This window comes from Lipophrys pholis (genome assembly GCF_963383615.2).
Source record: "Lipophrys pholis genome assembly, chromosome: 9".
Taxonomy (NCBI): Eukaryota; Metazoa; Chordata; class Actinopteri; order Blenniiformes; family Blenniidae; genus Lipophrys; species Lipophrys pholis.
Window position 1 is genome coordinate 31,267,485 of NC_137639.1, and position 21,883 is coordinate 31,289,367.

A 21,883-nucleotide genomic window follows, 5' to 3' on the forward strand; every position below is an offset into this window, starting at 1 on the left:
TTTGTTCTACAGTGTGCTTTACAAGGATCGTGATTTTTCGGTAAGCTAAAACACTTCGGGTTTTCTCGGCGGGCTTGCCACTGTTCGGGTATTTCCGGTAATTTTCGACTCGCCTCAGCCATCTTCGGGTTTTCTCGGCAAGCGGTCGGGATCTTCGGGTTTTCTCGGCTGATGCAGCGACACTCGGGTTTTTTCGGATTCCTGAAGGGATGCGCGGGTCTCCCTCCCGTCTCCGGTGGAAGCTCCCGGTATCTCCAACATGTCACCTGTAGGACCGTCCGTATCTTCCCGGGAGAACCGGTGAGAGGCCCCGCTGGGAGAACCGGGAGAGACGATCTCTAGCAGGTGAGCTCGTCCAGGTGCTGAAACGTCCGAGCCGACCCGTAGACGTGTGTTTTAGCCCCAAGAGTGAGTAAAAGGTTAAAAATGGCGGAGTTGTCCACAGATGTCACATCCTCTGTCGAATCTGCACCGTCAGCCCACGACAGCTGCGTCAAAAATCATTTAATTTGGCTTATTTATACAGTACAGTTTCAAAAATCAGATGAATCTCCTCCCGGAGTTTTTATCGCCGTGGGCGTCTTTACGGGGCCGTTTATTGTTCTTTTTATTGGTCGTTATTATATTCAGAGTGTTAATAATATGCAGCTAACGCAGAGGGCTGGACTCAGACATTCTTTATAAGTTAGTATTTTTTTTACCGATGTCTCTTATTTAGAAATAAACCATAGGGCCGATTTAAGGCGTAGATTATTCGCAAACAGCAGTTGTTATAATTTGATTTATTTGTGTCAGAAATCGGCACCCAGACATGAATAAATCTCAAATTGACGAATCTTCGAACGGGTTTAGGATTGGAGGCTGATCAAGCCAGTGCCGCTTGTTTTGTTTACTCTCATTTGATGGATTTGTTGTCTGCGGGGTGTTTTAGGACAACATGGTCTCCGCTAAATGAGTTTTTCTGGTGATATTATTGAGATAAATGAGGCGGGGGTGCGTTTGTTTTGGTGTGTCGGTGTTGCGGTGCGGCTGGGCGGGCGGGGCTCCGGTTGGCGCTGTCCGCCTGCGTGGTGCTGAAACGGGGAGCGGGGTTCAGGGATACCGCGTTCAGGGCCTGTTGAGCTGAAGCTGACTCTGTTCCAGACTGCAGAAAACACACCATGTGGAGGGAAACGAGCCTGCTGCTGCTGCTGAGCCTGGAGGGTAAAACCACCACACACACACACACACACACACACACACACACACACACACACACACACACACACACACACACACACACACACACAAAGTAAATACTTTATTACTTCTGTAACTACTCATATACCCAAACTATTCTAATAATCCGAAAACTACATACTGTATGTTCCTATGTGTCTCAGCTGCAGTGGCGTCTCAGTGCTGGCAGGGGGCGACCTTCTCCGAGGTGGTGGTGTCGCCGGCGGTGGACAGCACTGGGATCCTGCGCGTCCCCGGCGCCGGCACGCTGCCGCAGTGCGTGGCGGCGTGCTGCGAGCTGCCGGGCTATGATCTGGCCTGGCTGTTCGAGGGACGCTGCTACGTCCTGAGCTGCCAGCAGGGAGACGACTGCCGGCCCCGCCAGCGCCGCGGTGCCGACTCTGTCCTCGCTTTCCTGCACCGAGCCTCGCCTCAGACGCTGGTGCTACAGTCCCTGGTGAGAGGAGAGCCGTACGGCGGCCGCTGGGGGCCCCCGTCCCGATCCTCGGAGGCCCCCGGGGACCTGGAGGCCCTGAAGGACCTTGGGATGCTGGACGCCGAGTCCTCGGAGGAGAGCCAGGAGGAGAAGACCAGGTCAGAGCCTGAGGAACCGCCTCTGAAGGCAGGAGGCAACTTGAACCAATCAGAGGCAGAGGGCATAGCCGAGAGGGGCGGAGCCATGATGATTGGGTCTCCGGAGGGAAACGTAAGCTGGACCTGGAGCCCGACTGGGAGCCCGAAGCAAAACACAGTGAGTCCAAACCGCCAATCAGCTGCTGGCAGGGGAGGACCAAGAGTACCAGGACTCCTGGTTTAGGACAGACCTGGATTCAGACCTGGTCAAACACCTGATTTCAGACCTGGCCTGGGACTAGCTTCAGACCTGGTTTAGACCTCCTTCCTGGTCCTGTTGTCTGTAGAAAACTCTGGAATCTCTGATCTCAGTGGAACATTGTGGATTCTGGATGTTCTGTTGTTTAGAGCTGTGTGCTGGTTGTCATGGCGACTCTCCTCTTGGTTTTTATCCACAGACCACGGACAACAATCTGGATTCTGGATCACAGACACCAGAGACGGACCCTTCAGTAGCACCAGTCCTTCAGCCCGTCGGCACCACCGTGGATCCAGGTTCTGCTCCGTAGTGACGCTTCAGAGAACCTCTTAAATCGCTTCAGAGAAGATTAGCAGACTCGGCGGAGCATTATTTCAATTAGCAGCAGAGCAATAGTAGATTTAGCATTAGCAGCAACAATCTAAAACACAGGCTCCGGACAGACAAACTAATGCTGAATGTTTTGCTCTCGCAGTTTGGCCCCTGACGTCTGTGGAACCGGCAATGGTGACTCCTCCCACAGGGAAGCCCAAAGCTCCCGAGGTCCTTGAACGCACCACAGGTACACAAACCGATGAGCAGGTGTGTTGGAGCTCCGCAGCGCCCTCTATTGTGTGCAGGTCTCGTTTCTCCAGCTTCATTCAGTCTGAACCGGCAGTAATGCGTTACTCTAATCTGATTACTTTTTTCAAGTAACGAGTAAAGTAAGAGATTACTTTTGCACAGATTACTGTTACTGTCTCACTAGTGGACTGCGTTACTAAACCGTGATTTTGTTTTATGAGACATCGGTGTGAAGAACAGACTGTAGTGACCAACTGGAGACAGCGTGGGGCGCTGGAGAGCAGGACCTGCAGCGTATAATGCTTGAAAATACCGACATGAGTGGCGAACAAAACCTTAGCGCCCGCTGAGTGCGCTCTGTGGGAAGAAAACTTTCGTCACGGCAAAAAATCCCACCTCAGATCTGAGAAAGCAGCTGAGCTGCAGACGAGGTTCCGGAGTGGGTTTTTGGCATTTTTTAAAATAATGAGGCTCAAATTAACCCCCGGCTGACTGGGAATCGTTCGAACTGACACACGAGGAAAACGGTGCAAATGGCGATGACCTCAACACAGTTGAGTTTTTTCATAATCCCTCATTCAAAGTTACAGACAAGCTGAAGTAACTCGGTGTAGTTTTGCGTAAAGACGCCAAACTCATTTTTATGCTGAATCTTCTTGAGAAAGTGAAGAAACTGAGGAAGGACACTGAACAATGGAGGACCTTTCCAATATTTATGGCGGGTCAAATAAATGCCATCAAAATGGCCAAGATTCTTGCACCTCTTCCACAATGTACCAGATTCCTTCACCGTGGGTTCCTGAGCAACCTGGGCGACCACTTGTCCATTTTTTAATTTTTCTCACAAACCATCAGATTTGACAATATCCAACAGTTATGAAATCATAGAATGCAGATTAAGTTAACCGATTCTCATCTGGACACACGGTTCGTCTTTCCTTTCCCTCCGTTCTTCAGTATCGAGTACAGTTATCAGAAGTATCAGACTACAAACACAACTTGACGTTTCTTCAGCGCCTCTTCTTTGCTTCGGGTGAAACTCCTCCTACCAGCTGGCCAGCCAATCACAAACCGCTCCGGCCCGTAGTCTGTGAAAAAACGCTGCTTTTCGAGGAACAAACCTGTAAACAAAAAACAAAAAAAACATCCTCATCATCAACTCAAGTGTTGATTACAAACTGTGTCTTTATGTGTGAGTATTCAGTATCACATGTTCTCTCCTCTTCATCAATTCAGCTCCGACAGACGCTGCTAATGTGCTCCAGACTGAGGAGGCCCTGACCACTGACAGCTCCTCCTCCTCTTCCTCCTCTTCCTCCTCTTCCTCCGCCCCCTGCTCCTACTCAGCCCCCACCTCGCCTGCTGCTGTCACCACTGCTGAGTCTGGTACGTGTGTGTGTGAAATAAAATCTGGATGGTTTTCACGGTGTCTTGCATAAAGTGCATTCTGGTTCTTTCCTGGTTTTTAAAGAGGAATTTATTGAGTTTCCTTATATATTCCTTGTCGACTTGATTGTAACTAGTAATCCTTCAGTAACTGTACTGAAGTTCCACTAACATATTGTTGGACTGTGATCCAGAGGTCGGAGGGTCAAGCCGTGGTCCGGTGGCCGTGGTGGGTCCTGACCGCGCCCTGTTCCTCCCGGTGGGCACCGTGACGCTGGACGGCAGCGCCAGCAGCGGCAGCAGCTTCCTGTGGGAGGCGGAGAGGTGCGACATGGGCCGGGACCCGCCCAGGGAGCATTTGTCGTCCTCACCCTGACAGCTGTCTCCTCCCCCTGTGCTCATAGCGCTCCTCCCGGCTTACAGCTGCAGGACGCCGACCGGGCCGTCGCCACGGCGACCGGCCTCCGGGCCGGGCGCTACGTCTTCAGGCTGACAGTGTCCGACCAGCAGGGGGTGACAGACAGCACCGCCCTCATCGTCAGGGTCCAGGAAGGTGGGAGGGGCTGGAGGAGGGGAGGGGCAGCAGCGTTTCAGACCAGGTTTAGATTAACTTAGACAAGTTAAAACTAGCAATACACTCACTTAGACTGAATTTAGACTAGTTCTACGTAGATTTGTTCAGATTGAATTTAGACCAGGTTTGTTTAGTTTAGACTGAGTTTAGACCAGGTTTGTTTAGTTTAGACTAAGTTTAGACCAGGTTTGTTTAGTTTAGACTGAGTTTAGACCAGGTTTGTTTAGTTTAGACTGAGTTTAGACTAGGTTTGTTTAGTTTAGACTGAGTTTAGACCAGGTTTGTTTAGTTTAGACTGAGTTTAGACTAGGTTTGTTTAGTTTAGACTGAGTTTAGACCAGGTTTGTTTAGTTTAGACTAAGTTTAGACCAGGTTTGAGGCGGTTTATGAGTGTTCATGTTGGTGTTGATGTCAAACTCATCACTGGAGCAGATCTCATTGAAAAAACCCAAAGTTAACTCTCCCCCCCACCCCCCCTGCAGTCAGGACCCCCCCTCCAGTGGCTCATGCCAGTGGCAGCCACACCTTGACTCTGCCCAACAACTCTCTGGTCCTCAGAGGCTCTGTGAGCGACGGAGACCAGGACCTGGTCCACTACCTGTGGACCCGAGACCGCCAGAGTCCTGCAGCCGGGGTTCGAACACAGACACACACCAATACGCCAGAAAGATACCTTATTCAGGAGAGGATGTGCAACAGGCTGGAGTACAGATACTAATCAGATTACTTTGTGTCTGCAGGACGTGCTGTACGGCTCGGACTCTCAGGCCTGGCTCTACCTGGCTAACCTGGTGGAGGGAACCTACTTGTTCCAGCTGCGGGTCACCGACGCCCGAGGTCGCTCCAGCACCGCCACCGCCACCGTGGAGGTGCGGCCAGGTGGGGCCGAGTGGGCGGGGCTTCAACCCTCTGACCGCCACCCACCTGTCCACCGGTCAGTCCCACATGTGACTGTGTGTGTGTGTATGCAGAGCCCGGCGGCGGCCAGCAGGTGGAGCTGGAGATGCTGGTGTCGGTGTCTCAGGTCAGCGTGGCTCAGAGGGACACGGTGGTCCGGCAGCTGGCCGCCCTCATCCACGTCCTCGACAGCGACGTCCAGGTCCGAGCGCTGCAGGGACACTCACACCTCAGGTACCGCCCACCGAGTCGCCTACTGGTTTACATAGTCACCAACCAGTTTACCGGGTCACTTACTGGCTAAGTAACCGATTTAAAGGGTCGCTAACTAGTTTATAAGGTATCAAACTAGTGTGTGTGTGTGTGTGTGTGTGTGTGTGTGTGTGTGTGTGTGTAGCACGGTGCTGCGGTTCTCGGTGCGCGGCCCCTCGGGGCCCCTGTCCAGCTCCCTGCTGCTGAACGTGTTGAGGAAGCAGCTGCTGAGGGAGAAGAGCGACTACCTGCTGTTCAGGGTCCTGAGAGTCGACACCGTCTGTGAGACAAGTTTTCACTTTCAAACTCACTTCAGCAGGTTTCATCTTCACGAATGTTCTCGCTGCTCCCTCAGCACGGGTGAAACAAGTCCTCCCATGTTAACACCTTGTCTTTAATCCTTTAATATGACGTTAAAATGTTCTTTAAAACGATGTTCAGAGGTGCTGACGGGTCATTGAGTTAAAAACTTGTTCTTCAGTGTGTCTGCTTCACTGTTCGGGGCGGGGCCAGTGTGATCCAATCAGCAAACAGTGCACCTGCGACCCGTTCTGGACCGAGAACCTGATCCGCCGTTACCTTGGCGACGGAGAGAGTAACTGTGGTAACTCGTTTGTTTTGCTTTTTTAATCTTTTGTCAGTGAAAGACGCCTCGCGGCTATATTGTTGGCATTGGAAAGTTAACAGTTACTGTTTCATGAACCTTTTGTTTACAGGAGGAGACACTAACTCAGTCCTGACGGCAACAGGCCCCACTGGAAGTAGCATTAGCATTAGCCTGTACCCACAGTAGCTGTGACTAGCATTAGCATTAGCTTCTCTTTACATTGCTGTGGGTATTAGTTGTATTCAGGTTAGATTGGGGGGAGGGGCTTACTTTGTATGTCATGGGTTGGCAAACTGTGGCTCTTTAGTTTGTCTGTATCAGCCCTCTGAAACTTTCTGAAAAGAATTTCATCCTATTATTATACTTTTTTTATTTATTTTTTTATTTCATTTGCACACCTGACTCCTGGATAAATGGTTAAGACGGCTACAAACTGCTAAAGTTGCAAAAAAAAAAAAAGGTGTTAGGAGGATTAACCAAACAAACAAAACAGCCAAAATGTCTGAAACGGTCAAGAATGGAGCAAAATCAGGTGAAACAGTTAGAAAGGCTAACATGACTACAACAACAAAGGGTCAAAACGATTAAAACGACTGAGGCTAAATTAATCGTTAAAAAGGCTTCAAAGATCAAAACGGCTGAAAATGGCCATTAAAGCTAAAACAGCCTAAATAATTCTAAAGCATTTGTGAAACGTCATGAACCTACAGTACGTTTAGCGAAACTACATAAGTAACTTTAGCTGTGTGATAATAAATGAGTTCTGATGGGAAAGGCTGCAGACTCCTGTCCCGTGTGGCTCATGCTAATGCTACGTACGCCTCGTTAGCCCCGCCGGTTTGGTAGCCTTACGATGGGATTTATTTGAAGAGGTTTCTGTCATTGCAATTAATCCCAGTGTGGTGAATCTCTCTGATTAATCAAACCGTGTTGTTAACGTGTTAACGCTGACAGAGTGGAGGGTCCTGTACGTCATCCTGAGCAGCTTCATCCTGGTGGTCTTCATCCTGTCGCTCAGCTGGACCTTCATCTGCTGCTGCAGGAGGTCAGAGCTCCCGCCCCCTCATAGCTCCGCCCCCTCATCATCCTCATCATCCTCATCAATGTGTGATTGTGTGTGTTCAGGAGGAGGCAGACCAAAGGCCGGAGGAAAACTAAATACACCATCCTGGACAACATGGACGAGCAGGAGAAGGTGGAGCTCCGGCCCAAATTCAGTGAGTCGCCTCCTGAAAACGTTTCTCGTGTTCCTCTGGAAAGGTTCCATGTGAACACGGCAACGTTCTGCTAACGATGTTCGTTTCCACGGCGACGGCAGAATCACCGTAAACAATGTAGTCTTCATGTGACGGAGTTGCTCCGTCTGGCGTTTCCATGGTGACGGACCATTTTCGCGAAGTTTCACCTTGGGAACCGAAGTTATGTTTTCCAGTGACTCCGAGCGCCGCGGTCGTGTCGACAGACGCTCAAAACGCAACAGAATCTTAGTGTTTTCGCTTGAAACATCTATAAAAATGTTCTGATAAATGTTCACGGTAAAGTTCTCAGGCGTCCTGGAAACTTCCAGCAGAACTAAAAACCTGGAAACAATGTGAATAAAAACTTCAGTGTTTTCGTTCAACATGAAATTCTTATGTATCAAGAAGAATTTCTACTTAAAGTCGAATATTCTGTATGTAGTGTTGGACTTTGTTCAAAAGCTGATGAAGGTTCTGATGAGAAGTTTCCAGGACGGTTGGCGCTGTGGTGATTCTGCAGTGAGCAGAACCTTCGGACTATTTCCCTCTCCAGGTATCAAACATCGCAGCACGGAACACAACTCCTGCCTCATGATGTCCGAGTCGGAGCTGGACAGCGACCAGGACGCCGTCTTCAGCCGAGACCGCCCGCCGCGCTCCAAGAACCGGGCCGCCCAGGCCGCCCGCAATGGGAACGCCTTCGGCTGATGGACGGCGGCCCGTCGGAGAGACTCGGTTACCCAGGATTCTTGCGCGGTGAGGTCGGTAAGGTGTCCGGTTTCAGGGTGGGACGGACGCGTGGCCACGATGGAGGCGAGCGACCGCCGCCAGACCGACTGCCTCCATCCGCTACACGATTAGCCTAGCTTAGCACAAACTATTCATCCATGTCGCCAGGAACCAGGAACGTTCCCAGGTGTTCAGCCCAACAATGAAATGATGCGTTTGAAGACAAAAATATCAACTGACGTCGATTTCTACCTGCTGGATCACTAGCGTGCAAACTATGTAAGGACGCTATTTTCTCTTTAGCTGTAACGATAAATTATTACGAAGAACATTGTCGCGGGACAGTTTCTCACTGGGAATGATGGAACATTAGCTTCTTGGGGCTGGGCAGAAGTGGGAAGTTCCCAGTTTGGCGGTGTTCTCGTATGGGACCTTTCCCACTTCCCAGTTACCTGTTAAAGCAGCAAGAGACCGAGGCCTCGTTTACACAATATTTTCAAGTGAAAACGGAAAACTTTCGTTGTGTTTCGGACGTTCGTTGACAAAACAACCACCGTGGAAACGGGGGGGGGGGGACTGATGCTTTTCTTCAACGCTGCTGCGGGTCGGGTGCAACAAAAACGCCAACTCGTGGCCTGCCATGCTAACTACATCGTTTTCAACGTTCCTGCCGTATTCGTGGAGACGGACATCGTTTTCAACACGTTGCCGTGGAAACGCTAAGCTCTTCAGTGTTTTCACTTGAAAACGCAGTGCAAACGGGGCCGTGAGGCAAAAAGACGCCAGCCGCGGAGAGATGTCACTCCTGATGGACTCGTAGCATTTCATGCTAACACGATGTTAGCGGTCGTTCTGCGATGAAGCTGAAACTTTTCTCCTCTAAAAAGTTCTTGAAATCAAAAGAACCGCGTGACTGATCATCACAGCTCTGTGGCTTCTCTGCAAAATGTAAAAAAAAAAAATCAATAAAAAAATACTTCCGGTGTGTAGTACTTCTTTTTTAAATCCAAAATATTTTAAATAAACTCGTCATGTTGTGATGTGTGTTGAGCGCTGTAGTTAGCATGCTAACCAGTTAGCCCCAAGTACCAAAGTTCAAATGTAACTAATTACTATTTGATAAAATACTCCAGTAAAAGTACTCAGTCCTGTAACTTTTTAGATTTGAGACTTTAATAAAACAACATGGAGAAATGGCCAAATCCAGAGAGATTTAAAGTAAAAGTTCAAACATCAGTGAAATGAAATATTTATTGTGACGCTGTTACTACAAACTTTTAGTTTAATACTATAAAAAATCTGACAAGTTAAAGTTATTTGTGCTGCTAGTTTTTCTTCCTCAGTAGTTTGAATGTTTGAAGCAGTTTGTGGAGAAAAGGAAGTTTCTGAAAGTTTCTCCAGCAGAAGACATGAAGCTCCAAACGCTGATCAGTTCTAAACATTTAACTAAATTATTTGATTCAAAATCTAAAATTTACTCTGAATTAACTTGAAACACACACACAGAAAATAGAATACACACAAATGAACACACACACACACACACTTACAGTGGAAACTTTACTTTGTTGTTTTACTTCCTGGTTCCAGGTTCTTGATATTTCCTCCAACGTTCCACTGAGCTGTTCTCAGCTGTTCTCAGCTGTTCTCCATCATCTGCTCTGATCTTCCTGTGTTTGCGGCGTTCACCGCGGCTCCGCCTCTTGTCATGGTTGCAGGTTTCCTAAACACATGTATTTGAGCTCCAGGTACTCGTCGATGCCGTACTTGGAGCCCTCAGAGCCCAGGCCGGACTCCTTGACCCCCCCGAAGGCGGCCTCTGGGGTGGAGAGGAGACCCTCGTTCACCCCGACGATCCCCACCTCCAGCAGCTCCGACACCCGCCAGATCTGACTCACGTCCTGCGAGTAGACGTAACCTGAAGGTAAAGAACAGAGTCAGGCTCCGCCCACTTCTGCGATGTCACACACGTGCTTCACCTGTGCAGGTGAGACGTTGCCGGGACGCCTCTTCATGAGGGTCCGTACGGGCCAGCAGTCGTTACATGTACAGTTCATGAATATAAACATTTGGATGAAGCTACGCGAGGTTGGATGATGTTGGATGCAGTCATGTTCACCTGCTAGCCCCATGTTGGAAGCGTTGGCCACGGTCAGAGCTTCTTCCTCGGTGGTGAACCTGGAGATCAGAGACAGAAGCTGATTGGTGGACGGACGTCGTCTGGAATGTTCCTCACGGTGTTTGGACGCCTGTTCAGAAGGACCTTCGGCGATCGCGGCTCGGTACCAACATGATGACTGGAACCAGTACCAACATGATGACTGGAACTGGTACCAACATGATGACTGGAACCAATACCAGCATGATGACTGGAACTGGTACCAACATGATGACTGGAACTGGTACCGACCTGATGACTGGAACCAATACCAGCATGATGACTGGAACTGGTACCAACATGATGACTGGAACTGGTACCGACCTGATGACTGGAACCAATACCAACATGATGACTGGAACTGGTACCAACATGATGACTGGAACCGGTACCAACATGATGACTGGAACCGGTACCAACATGATGACTGAAACTGGTACCAACATGATGACTGGAACTGGTACCGACCTGATGACTGGAACCAATACCAACATGATGACTGGAACCAATACCAACATGATGACTGGAACTGGTACCAACATGATGACTGGAACCGGTACCAACATGATGACTGGAACTGGTACCGACCTGATGACTGGAACCAGTACCAACATGATGACTGGAACCAGTACCAACATGATGACTGGAACCGGTACCAACATGATGACTGGAACCAGTACCAACATGATGACTGGAACTGGTACCGACCTGATGACTGGAACCAATACCAGCATGATGACTGGAACTGGTACCAACATGATGACTGGAACTGGTACCGACCTGATGACTGGAACCAATACCAACATGATGACTGGAACTGGTACCAACATGATGACTGGAACCGGTACCAACATGATGACTGGAACCGGTACCAACATGATGACTGAAACTGGTACCAACATGATGACTGGAACTGGTACCGACCTGATGACTGGAACCAATACCAACATGATGACTGGAACCAATACCAACATGATGACTGGAACTGGTACCAACATGATGACTGGAACCGGTACCAACATGATGACTGGAACTGGTACCGACCTGATGACTGGAACCAGTACCAACATGATGACTGGAACCAGTACCAACATGATGACTGGAACCGGTACCAACATGATGACTGGAACCAGTACCAACATGATGACTGGAACTGGTACCGACCTGATGACTGGAACCGGTACCAACATGATGACTGGAACCCGTACCGACCTGATTATGGGAACTGGTACCAAGCTGATGATGGGAACCAGTACCGACCTGATGACTGGAAGCAGCGGCCCGAACGTCTCTTCCTTCATACACAACATGTCCGTGGTGACGTCCACCAGCAGCGTCGGCTCCACGAAGGAACCGTGGAGACGCTTCCCGCCTCGCAGGACCATCGCCCCCCGAGACACGGCGTCCGACACCTGCTGCAGCACCTGGGGGACCGCACTCCTCAGTTACTGTTGAGTTACGTATAATCACTATAATTAGTCTGAAATAGTTAATCCGTAGTTACTCTGGGGTTAGTTACTCTGGAGTTAGTTACTCCGTGCCCACCTTGTCAGCAGCACGCTGGTTGATGAGCGGACCCTGGGTGGTGCGGGGGTCTGAGCCGTGGCCCAGTCGGAGCTCGGCGTCCATCACTTGTCCCAGTTTGTTCACGAAGCGCTCGTAGATCCCGCTCTGGACCAGGAAGCGGTTGGAGCACACGCACGCCTGCAGAAGAGGAAGTGACATCAGCGCAGTCCATCAGACACGCCCACCTGTGTGTGTGGACCTTATCACACCTGTCCAGAGTTCCTGAACTTGGACGCCATGGCTCCGTCCACCGCACGGTCCACATCGGCACTGTCAAACACGATGAAGGGGGCGTGGCCTCCCAGCTCCATGGACGCCTTCTTCACTGTGTCAGCCGCCATTTTCAGCAACACCTGAGAACCAATCAGATTTCAGCTCAAGTCACAGATTGATTGAAACGCCCCCTGGAGGCTGGCTACAGGCCTCTAAGCCCCGCCCCGCCCCGCCCCCCGACAGGGACAGACTCACCTTCCCGGTGGCTGTAGAGCCGGTGAAGGAGATCTTGGCCACCAGGGGGTCAGTGCAGAGGACCTGACCCACCGCTGGAGTCTTCTCTCTGGAGCAGGGGACGACGTTAAACACCCCCGCTGGGATCCCGGCCTGCTCCGCCAGCTGACACACACACACACACACACACACACACACACACACACACACACACACACACACACACACACACACACACACACACACACACACAGAGGTGATCCTCGGTCCGCCTCAGGTACTGGTCCAGATGATGCGTTCACTGACCTCAGCCAGAGCGAGAGCCGACAGCGGCGTGTCCTCGGCAGGTTTCACCACCACCGTGCAGCCGGCGGCCAGAGCGGCTCCCACCTTCCTGGTGATCATGGCACTGGGGAAGTTCCACTGAGACACAGAACACACCCTGAGTATGTGTGTGTTTGGTTTTTAATTGTATTTTGGACCCTTCCGGGCCCCGGTGGAGTGAAAACTGCTTTGTTTTTTATCTGGAAAAGTTTCGTATTCAAACGGCAACATTTAGGAAGCGATCACAGTACACACAGACACTCTGCAGTTTACGTGTCGAGCCACTAGAGGGTGCTGTGTTGCTGTAACAGAACAGGTCTAAGGCCTCGTTCACACTGCAGGAAAATACGACCCAATTCTGACGTTCTGCTCACTGTGACTCTCTCATCTGATCTGTTTGGTGAACGTTGTAATTTCACACCAGACTCAGATCTGTATCTGAAGTCTTTCTACCCGACCGCCGTCTGACGCTCCAGTCACTAATAAGCGTCGAAGGAAGCGGCTCCTCCAAAAGGTTAAAGCGGTTCTCTTTTGCTTCTTTCGGTCATCATGTTGTCTGGATCTGTCGGCTCCTGTTGAACAACCACCTGAAAATGAATCTACACCTTGACCTGTGTTGCCACATTGGGCAGGTATCCCCCGATTGCAGAGTTAAATTCTCTGAACCTTTTCACTTTGTTTATTTTGTGCAGTTGTGTGTTTAAGGTTGCAGAATTGAATCTGAAGACCTCAGGTTAAAAGCTTTAATGTGGAGGAACACGTCTGGAAGCAGCGCAGCCGGGAGAGAAGCTATGAGAGGAAGCAGACAGATCATTTGGAATTATTTAAGAAGTATTCATGGACAAAATCTAATCAGCATCAGCCTGTGATTCAGATCTTTTTCTTAGGCTTGCAGTGAAGCCTTGCATGCCACTGTATAGCACGTACAAAGGGAAAACTTACTATATATATTACTTTATTATTCTTTGGAACCTTCAAAACAATTGTACGAACGGTGCGTAAAGGATTCCGGCTGGCGACGCCCCTGGTTTGGGACTGAGACGGTGAGTCAGATCTGGCAACCCTGGCATTGGCGCAGCGTCAATATTTACTTCCATAAACGTCGTGCTCGCCGTGACGTCACGCCGTCTTCTGCACATGCTCTCGTTCGGGTCGGATAACGTTCACGCTGCTGATGGAGGTCGGGCTTAAAATGTCGTGTGAACGATGACATAAAGAAATGTGACCTGCCGTGTGATCGCAGCCTAATGTGAACCTGGCAGCTCTTTTCTCTGTCCTTCGTGGTCGAGGTCGACTCTGCGTCTGTAAATGGTAGGGAACGTTCTCTCTCTACCTTCTAACAAACACTCCATTGTTGTTGTTCATTCGCTCGCGCATGAGCAGAAACACCATTTACTGATTGTAGAACTCGTGAGCAGAACTTCAGACGGGTTTTCTCCGTTTCCATGGAGACGGAGCGTTACAGAACCTCGCCGTTTTGACTCAAAAACGTCACCCGAACGGCGCCTCGGGCGCTGCTCACCGGTGTGATGATGGAGGCCACGCCCACCGGCTGCTTCAGGAGGAAGATCTTTCGGTCTCTCAGGGGAGACGGGACGACGTCTCCGTAAACCCGCCGGGCCTCCTCGGAGAACCACTCCACGAATGAGGCCGAGTACGTGATCTCATTCAAAGACTCCTTCATGGGTTTACCCTGGAAAACCAAGTGCACCGTCAGCATCCACACAGCAGGGGGCGCTGTAATGTATAATATTATAGTGAATGGAAACAGAAGCAGGAGAGTGCTCTGCTCGCTGGAACGCACAGATTCAAAGGTGATCAGCTTGGCGAGGTCTTCTTTGTGCCGAGTCAGCAGGTCGAACCACTTCCTGAGCAGGATGCTGCGCTCCTACGACAGCCAATCACATCGCAGCGTCACCAGCAGCATCAGCCAATAACATCACAGGGTCACCAGCAGCATCAGCCAATCACATCACAGGGTCACCAGCAGCATCAGCCGATCACATCACAGGGTCACCAGCAGCATCAGCCAATCACATCACAGGGTCACCAGCAGCATCAGCCAATCACATCGCAGCGTCACCAGCAGCATCAGCCAATAACATCACAGGGTCACCAGCAGCATCAGCCAATCACATCGCAGCGTCACCAGCAGCATCAGCCAATCACATCACAGGGTCACCAGCAGCATCAGCCAATAACATCACAGGGTCACCAGCAGCAGCAGCCAATCACATCACAGGGTCACCAGCAGCAGCAGTACGGTACAACCAATCACATTATGTCGTCTAAAACTACAGAGTCCAGGAGCTAACAAGTGAAGAAGACTGTGTGTGTGTGTGTGTGTGTGTGTGTGTGTGTGTGTGTGTGTGTGTGTGTGTGTGTGTGTGTGTGTGTGTGTGTGTGTGTGTGTGTGTGTTAGATCAGACTGAACAGGTCTGTATAGGGATTCTTTCTTTTAATGCTCACAGTTGGTTTTTGTGTCTCTTCCCAGTATTTCAGATCAACTCTCTCCTCACCCCTCCTGCGTTCTGATCCAGTCCAAAGTCTGGTTGGTTAAAAGTGGAGAGACGATCTGAACCGGAACGTTCTGCGGTTTTCCACTCAGAGATCATCTGTTACAGCGGCGAAGGAAACCGTCGAACTGAAGGTTAGCAGGGTTAACTCCTGTCACTCATCAACACCTTCAGGCTGGACTGCAGGCAGCTTGGTCACACACACACACACACACACACACACACACACACACACACACACACACACACACACACACACACACACACACACACACACACACACACACACACACTCTAACATAGTTTTCAGATTAGTTTCATGTCTTTTGGATTGTTTTTGACCTTTTCGTTTAACTTCAGACTGGTTTAGTTTGGGTTTGGTTCTGGTTCTGGTTCTGGTTGGTTTTAGCCTGTTTTGGACTGGCTTAGAACACATTTTGTCCTGTTTTCACTTTGTACTTTGCACTTTGGATTGTTTGTCCCGTAGTTTCCAGACTGACCTAGAAATGCATTTTTAATCCCTTTGGAGGGGGAAAAAGTAACTTCTTGTAATCGATGATTAAACTCGCAAAAAAGTCCAAATCTCACTTCTGCTCGGTTTAAACAACAACGGTGAGGGTTTGTGGTGTTCCTCAGGGCTCGATCACAATACTACGGTAACGCGGCTTCGTGCAAAGTATTGAGACGGGATGTCATGTAAGTTTATTGTTTTGCAGTGACTCCATGAGGTTCTTTTAGTCAAATAAATAAATATGAATAAATCTAATTAAAATGGACTATTCTTAAAGTCAAACACATTTTTTAAGCTAAAAAACATCTAAATGTATCATCAAAGTTAATATTACAAATATTTAACTAAACATAAATTCATGACATTGCGTTGTGATTTTGCAGTAGCAGTGATGAGACGTCGTCAGAAACCCACTGTGGTCAGAACCCCACTGTGGTCAGAACCCCACTGTGGTCAGAACCCCACTGTGGTCAGAACCCCACTGTGGTCAGAACCTCCGTTTAAACTCCTCCTAATTCAAATAGTTTTTGCAGTTATCACCTCTGATTTGTGTTTTAGGACTAAAAACTGCAGTTTCTGAAGAGTACTGGTTGCAATCTATCGATCTTGAGCATTTCGTTAATTTTCTACAAATGGAACGTCTATTAACCCCAAGTAAGGAACCCATTATGTGCGATTAACAAAAGCGCCAGACGGCGACACCGATATACAAAACCGGCAGATCAAATGCTGATATTCGATTAAATGTGTGTGTTTTCTGCAGTGCTGTGAAAAGTAGTTGAAAGTCATACGTGAGTAAAAGTACAAATACTTTGCTTTGAAATCTACTTAAGTAAAAGTAAAAGTCACCCATAAAATAATCACTTGAGTATTTAGTCTTAAAGTAGGTCATATGAAACATACTTAAGTATCAAAAGTAAAAGTACAAAGAGACAAAACAGCCAGAAATATTTTTTTCTCAATATGGGCCACAGACAGTTCAGTGGAAACTATTTTTAAGAATGAACATAAGCTGCACCCACCATATTTACAAAGAAAATATATATTTGTACATATACAGTATAGGCCGCACTTGTTCAGAAAAAAACCCAGTTTTAAACACTCGGTGGTGGGGCCACGGACCGGAGGGGAAGAGAGAGAGAGAGAGAGAGAGAGGAAGAGAGGGCAAGTAAATTACTGCAAAAATACACAAACACTGAGAGTGCTATCTCTGGTCATAAAGTATTTGCTGATTGTGGTTCTGAGGAGAGATTTTCCTTTGAGGACGAAGCTCAGCCACGGAGCGCAGAGTTACGTGATGCACCTGAACGCATCACCCACGTTATCGTCGGCATGAATCTGGTTTACCAGTAAAAAATAACTGATCCTCTTTGTTTGAGCCGCTGGATTCAAAGTGTGTGAAGAAAGTAGCTGCTGACAGTCCGGACCTTCCAAAAAGTTCCGATACGCGCCGCACGCGAGAAAAAAGTCTCACTGAGGGGTGGAATTCAAAAGTGCCAGCACCGTGATGAGACAATTATATTCACATTTTATTTTGTAACGAGTAACGACGGTGTCCAGTATAAATGTAGCGGAGTAAAAGTGAAAGTCGCCATAAATACAGAAAAACTCAAGTAAAGTATAGATACTCCCAAAAACTACTTAAGTACTGTAACGAAGTATTTTTACACCACTGGTTTTCTGACTTTTGACCACTTCTAAAGCCTTTTAGTTGAAATGTGAGCAGAGTATCTTCACCGTGTTATCACACATTCATATCAGATCTTCAAGCTTCTGACGAGAGTTCGGTCCAGAACTATAAGGCACCAGGTGAAGTGAGGGGAGCCTGAGTTTCATCCAAACGCAGGTTCCCAGGTGAATTCTGTCAGAGCCAATTTAAAGTCAGGCTCCATTCAGAGGAGGTGACGACTCGAGCCGCTCAGCTGATCTCTGCGGAATTAAAGTGTGATTTAATTTAAATTCTGGGTTTTTCTGACGGAGTCCGGCTCCCACCTTGGCTGTGGCGCGCTTCCAGGACGGCGAAGCCCGGTACGCTGCGTCCACCGCCTGCTTGGCCTCTGCCGGGCCACAGTCCGACACCTTGGCGAGCTCCTGCCCGTTGGCTGGGTCCAGGACCGGGAACACGGAGGCTGTGGAGACCCAGTGGCCGTCCACGTACCCCTGCGTCCGGAGCAGCGGGGCGGACACATCCAGGCTGTAGCTGCGGAGCATGGCAGTGCTCAGACCCGGGGACACCCCCCGGAGGAGGCGTCGGGTGCTAAGCGCGCACACGACTGACATACCGGGCGGACAAGCGGGCTGCGGACCAATGCGCTGTGGGGCTACGGTTCTTCTGGTGGGGAAACTGTTGGGACCTGAGAGTGTGCGAACATTTAATCATTCATTGAAGTTAAAGTCGAACCCGATTTCTCCGGAAAACACTAAATGTACCAGCTGAGTAATTCATTACGGCTGAATCAGGCGTAAACCTGTTCTAATGTGTGTTGTTGAGAGAGTGTGTGTGTGTGTGTTGTTGAGAGTGTGTTGGTGTGTGTGTGTGTTTTTGACAGAGTGTTTGTGTGTGTGTTGTTGAGAGTGTGTGTGTGTGTTGTTGAGAGTGTGTTAGTGTGTGTGTTGTTGAGTGTGTGTTTGTGTGTGTGTGTGTTTTTGACAGTGTGTTGGTGTGTGTGTGTGTGAGTGTTGTTGAGAGTGTGTGTTTTTCACAGTGTGTTGGTGTGTGTGTGTGTGTTTGTTGTTGAGAGTGTGTGTGTTGTTGAGAGTGTGTGTTTTTTACGGTGTGTTGGTGTGTGTGTGTTGGTGTGTGTTTGTTGTTGGGAGTGTGTTGGTGTGTGTGTGTGTTTTTGACAGTGTGTTGGTGTGTGTGTTGTTGAGAGAGTGTGTGTGTGTGTGTGTGTGTGTGTGTGTGTGTGTGTGTGTTGAGTGTGTGTTTTTGACAGTGTGTTGGTGTGTGTGTGTGTGTGTGTTGTTGAGAGTGTGTGTGTGAGTGTTGTTGAGAGTGTGTTTTTCACAGTGTGTTGGTGTGTGTGTGTGTTTGTTGTTGAGAGTGTGTTTGTTGTTGAGAGTGTGTGTTTTTTACGGTGTGTTGGTGTGTGTGTGTGTGTGTTTGTTGTTGGGAGTGTGTGTTTTTGACGGTGTGTTGGTGTGTGTGTGTTGGTGTGTGTGTGTGTTGTTGAGAGTGTGTGTTTTTGACGGTGTGTTTGTGTGTGTGTGTTGTTGAGAATGTGTGTTTTTGACGGTGTGTTGGTGTGTGTGTGTGTTGTTGAGAGTGTGTGTGTGTGTGTGTGTGTGTTGGTGTGTGTGTGTCGTTGAGTGTGTGTTTTTGACAGTGTGTTGGTGTGTGTGTGTGTGTGTTGTTGAGTGTGTGTGTGAGTGTTGTTGAGAGTGTGTGTTTTTCACAGTGTGTTGGTGTGTGTGTGTGTTTGTTGTTGAGAGTGTGTTTGTTGTTGAGAGTGTGTGTGTTGTTGAGAGTGTGTGTTTTTTACGGTGTGTTGGTGTGTGTGTGTGTGTTTGTTGTTGGGAGTGTGTGTTTGTTGTTGGGAGTGTGTGTTTTTGACGGTGTGTTGGTGTGTGTGTGTGTTGTTGAGAGTGTGTGTTTTTGACAGTGTGTTTGTGTGTGTGTGTGTTGTTGAGAGTGTGTGTTTTTGACGGTGTGTTGGTGTGTGTGTGTGTTGTTGAGAGTGTGTGTGTGTGTGTGTGTGTGTGTGTGTTGGTGTGTGTGTGTGTGTTGTTGAGAGTGTGTGTGTGTTGTTGAGAGAGTGTGTGTGTGTGTGTTGTTGAGAGTGTGTGTGTGTTGTTGAGAGAGTGTGTGTGTGTGTTGTTGAGTGTGTGTGAGTGTGTGTGTTGTTGAGTGTGTGTGTGTTGAGAGTGTGTGTTTTTGACGGTGTGTTGGTGTGTGTGTGTTGTTGAGAGTGTGTGTTTTTGACTGTGTGTGTGTGTGTGTGTTGTTGAGTGTGTGTGTGTTGTTGAGTGTGTGTGTGTGTGTTGTTGGGAGAGTGTCTGTGTGTGTTGTTGAGAGAGTGTGTGTTGTTGAGAGTGTGTGTGTGTGTGTGTGTGTGTGTGTGTTGAGAGTGTGTGTGTGTTTGTTGTTGAGAGTGTGTTTGTTGTTGAGTGTGTGTGTTGTTGAGAGTGTGTGTTTTTTACGGTGTGTTGGTGTGTGTGTGTGTGTTTGTTGTTGGGAGTGTGTGTTTTTGACGGTGTGTTGGTGTGTGTGTGTGTTGTTGAGAGTGTGTGTTTTTGACAGTGTGTTTGTGTGTGTGTGTTGTTGAGAGTGTGTGTTTTTGACGGTGTGTTGGTGTGTGTGTGTGTTGTTGAGAGTGTGTGTGTGTGTGTGTGTGTTGGTGTGTGTGTTGGTGTGTGTGTGTGTTGTTGAGAGTGTGTGTGTGTGTGTGTTGTTGAGAGTGTGTGTGTGTGTGTTGTTGAGAGTGTGTGTGAGTGTGTGTGTTGTTGAGTGTGTGTGTGTTGAGAGTGTGTGTTTTTGACGGTGTGTTGGTGTGTGTGTTGTTGAGAGTGTGTGTTTTTGACTGTGTGTGTGTGTGTGTTGTTGAGTGTGTGTGTGTTGTTGAGTGTGTGTGTGTGTGTTGTTGAGAGAGTGTGTGTTGTTGAGAGTGTGTGTGTGTGTGTGTTGAGAGTGTGTGTGTGTGTGTGTGTTGTTGAGAGTGTGTGTGTGTTGTTGAGAGTGTGTGTGTGTTGTTGAGTGTGTGTGTGTGTGTGTTGAGAGTGTGTGTGTGTGTGTTGAGAGTGTGTGTGTTGAGTGTGTGTGTTGTTGAGAGTGTGTGTGTGTTGTTGAGTGTGTGAGTGTTGTTGAGAGTGTGTGTTTTTGACAGTGTGTGTGTGTGTGTGTGTGTGTGTGTGTTGAGTGTGTGTGTGTGTTGAGTGTGTGTGTGTGTTGAGAGTGTGTGTGTGTTGAGAGTGTGTGTGTGTGTTGTTGAGTGTGTGTGTGTTGTTGAGAGAGTGTGTGTGTGTGTGTTGAGAGAGTGTGTGTTGTTGAGAGTGTGAGTGTGTGTGTGTGTTGTTGAGAGTGTGTGTTTTTGACGGTGTGTTGGTGTGTGTGTGTGTGTGTGTGTGTTGTTGAGAGTGTGTGTTTTTGACAGTGTGTTGGTGTGTGTGTGGGTGTTGTTGAGTGTGTGTGTGTGTGTTGAGCGTGTGTGTTGTTGAGAGAGTGTGTGTGTGTGTGTGTGTGTTGTTGAGAGAGTGTGTGTGTGTGTTGTTGAGTGTGTGTGTGTTGTTGAGTGTGTGTGTGTGTGTGTGTGTGTGTGTTGTTACGACTGTGGTCGTGTATGTGTGTGTTTTCTGTGTCCTGTGCCATTCTCCAGGTCAATCAAACATGTAAATATGGCTGTGCCGTCCCGACGACCGGATTGGCCAAACTCAGGAAGTCCTCGGTTCAAAAGGAGGAAGGATGACGTCGCAGGGGGGCAGAACCATCTTCATTCTGCCAAACAGCCAGAGTGCAGCCTGCAGAGTGTGTTAGTGGAGTGAGCTAATTTCTGGGTTAAATCGTTTTCTCTTGTTTATGTTAGATAGGAAGGAAAGACTTTGTGTTTGTTTTCCTTTTGTTTTTAGGTAAGTTTAACCCCTGACAGCATAGGGTGATTTTTAGTTTGTTTTGATCGGAGAGCTCACTCTTAGATTAATTAGTTAAGAACTCATCATTTGCTTGTTGTACACTAGAGCACATTGTAAATAAACACTATTGCACTGAGAAGTAGTTTGTGGCTGTTTGGACCAATGGAGTGTTGGCATTTTATGTTGCGCTGCAGTAGCTCCTAGGCTGGGGCGTGACATAAATGTGGAGTTTGTGCGTGAGAAAAGTGTTTTGTTTGACAAATGGTGTCAAGCATGTAATGTTAAAACTGTGGAGGAAATGCGTGAGTTAATCCTACTTGAGGAATTCAAAAAATGTTTACCTGAGCGCATCGTTGTGTATCTGAATGAACAAAAAGTTGTTTCTGTGACGAAAGCAGCCGCCCTCGCTGATGAGTTCATCTTGACTCACAAGAGTGTGTTTTCTGCACCGTCGTCTCGCAGTCAAAGTTTTGCGTCTGAGCGGAGAAATGGATCACCG

At 48.5% G+C, this 21,883-nt stretch overlaps 2 protein-coding genes across 2 annotated transcripts; one reads left to right on the forward strand and one right to left on the reverse strand.

Moving 5' to 3' along the window:
* The first annotated feature begins 185 nt into the window (after positions 1 to 185).
* On the forward strand, positions 186 to 9,247 carry LOC308114454 (dyslexia-associated protein KIAA0319-like). Its single transcript, XM_080471327.1, is given in 16 exon segments — positions 186 to 345; positions 1,144 to 1,203; positions 1,383 to 1,969; positions 2,250 to 2,346; positions 2,526 to 2,612; positions 3,851 to 4,000; positions 4,195 to 4,324; positions 4,405 to 4,553; positions 5,057 to 5,270; positions 5,272 to 5,453; positions 5,546 to 5,705; positions 5,869 to 6,005; positions 6,205 to 6,327; positions 7,285 to 7,375; positions 7,456 to 7,547; positions 8,122 to 9,247. Coding segments are annotated over 15 exon segments (2,397 nt in total). The 5' UTR covers positions 186 to 345; positions 1,144 to 1,160; the 3' UTR covers positions 8,277 to 9,247.
* A 202-nt stretch (positions 9,248 to 9,449) lies between these two features.
* On the reverse strand, positions 9,450 to 18,099 carry LOC308114387 (succinate-semialdehyde dehydrogenase, mitochondrial-like; the record flags this gene model as incomplete). Its single annotated transcript, XM_080471239.1, has 11 exons — positions 9,450 to 10,215; positions 10,417 to 10,475; positions 11,716 to 11,879; positions 12,001 to 12,159; positions 12,231 to 12,374; positions 12,490 to 12,633; positions 12,775 to 12,891; positions 14,315 to 14,485; positions 14,597 to 14,680; positions 15,312 to 15,407; positions 17,812 to 18,099. 11 exons carry the CDS (start codon positions 18,097 to 18,099, stop codon positions 10,004 to 10,006), a joined length of 1,638 nt encoding a protein of 545 aa, XP_080327365.1. The 3' UTR covers positions 9,450 to 10,003.
* Between the last annotated feature and the right edge of the window lie 3,784 nt (positions 18,100 to 21,883).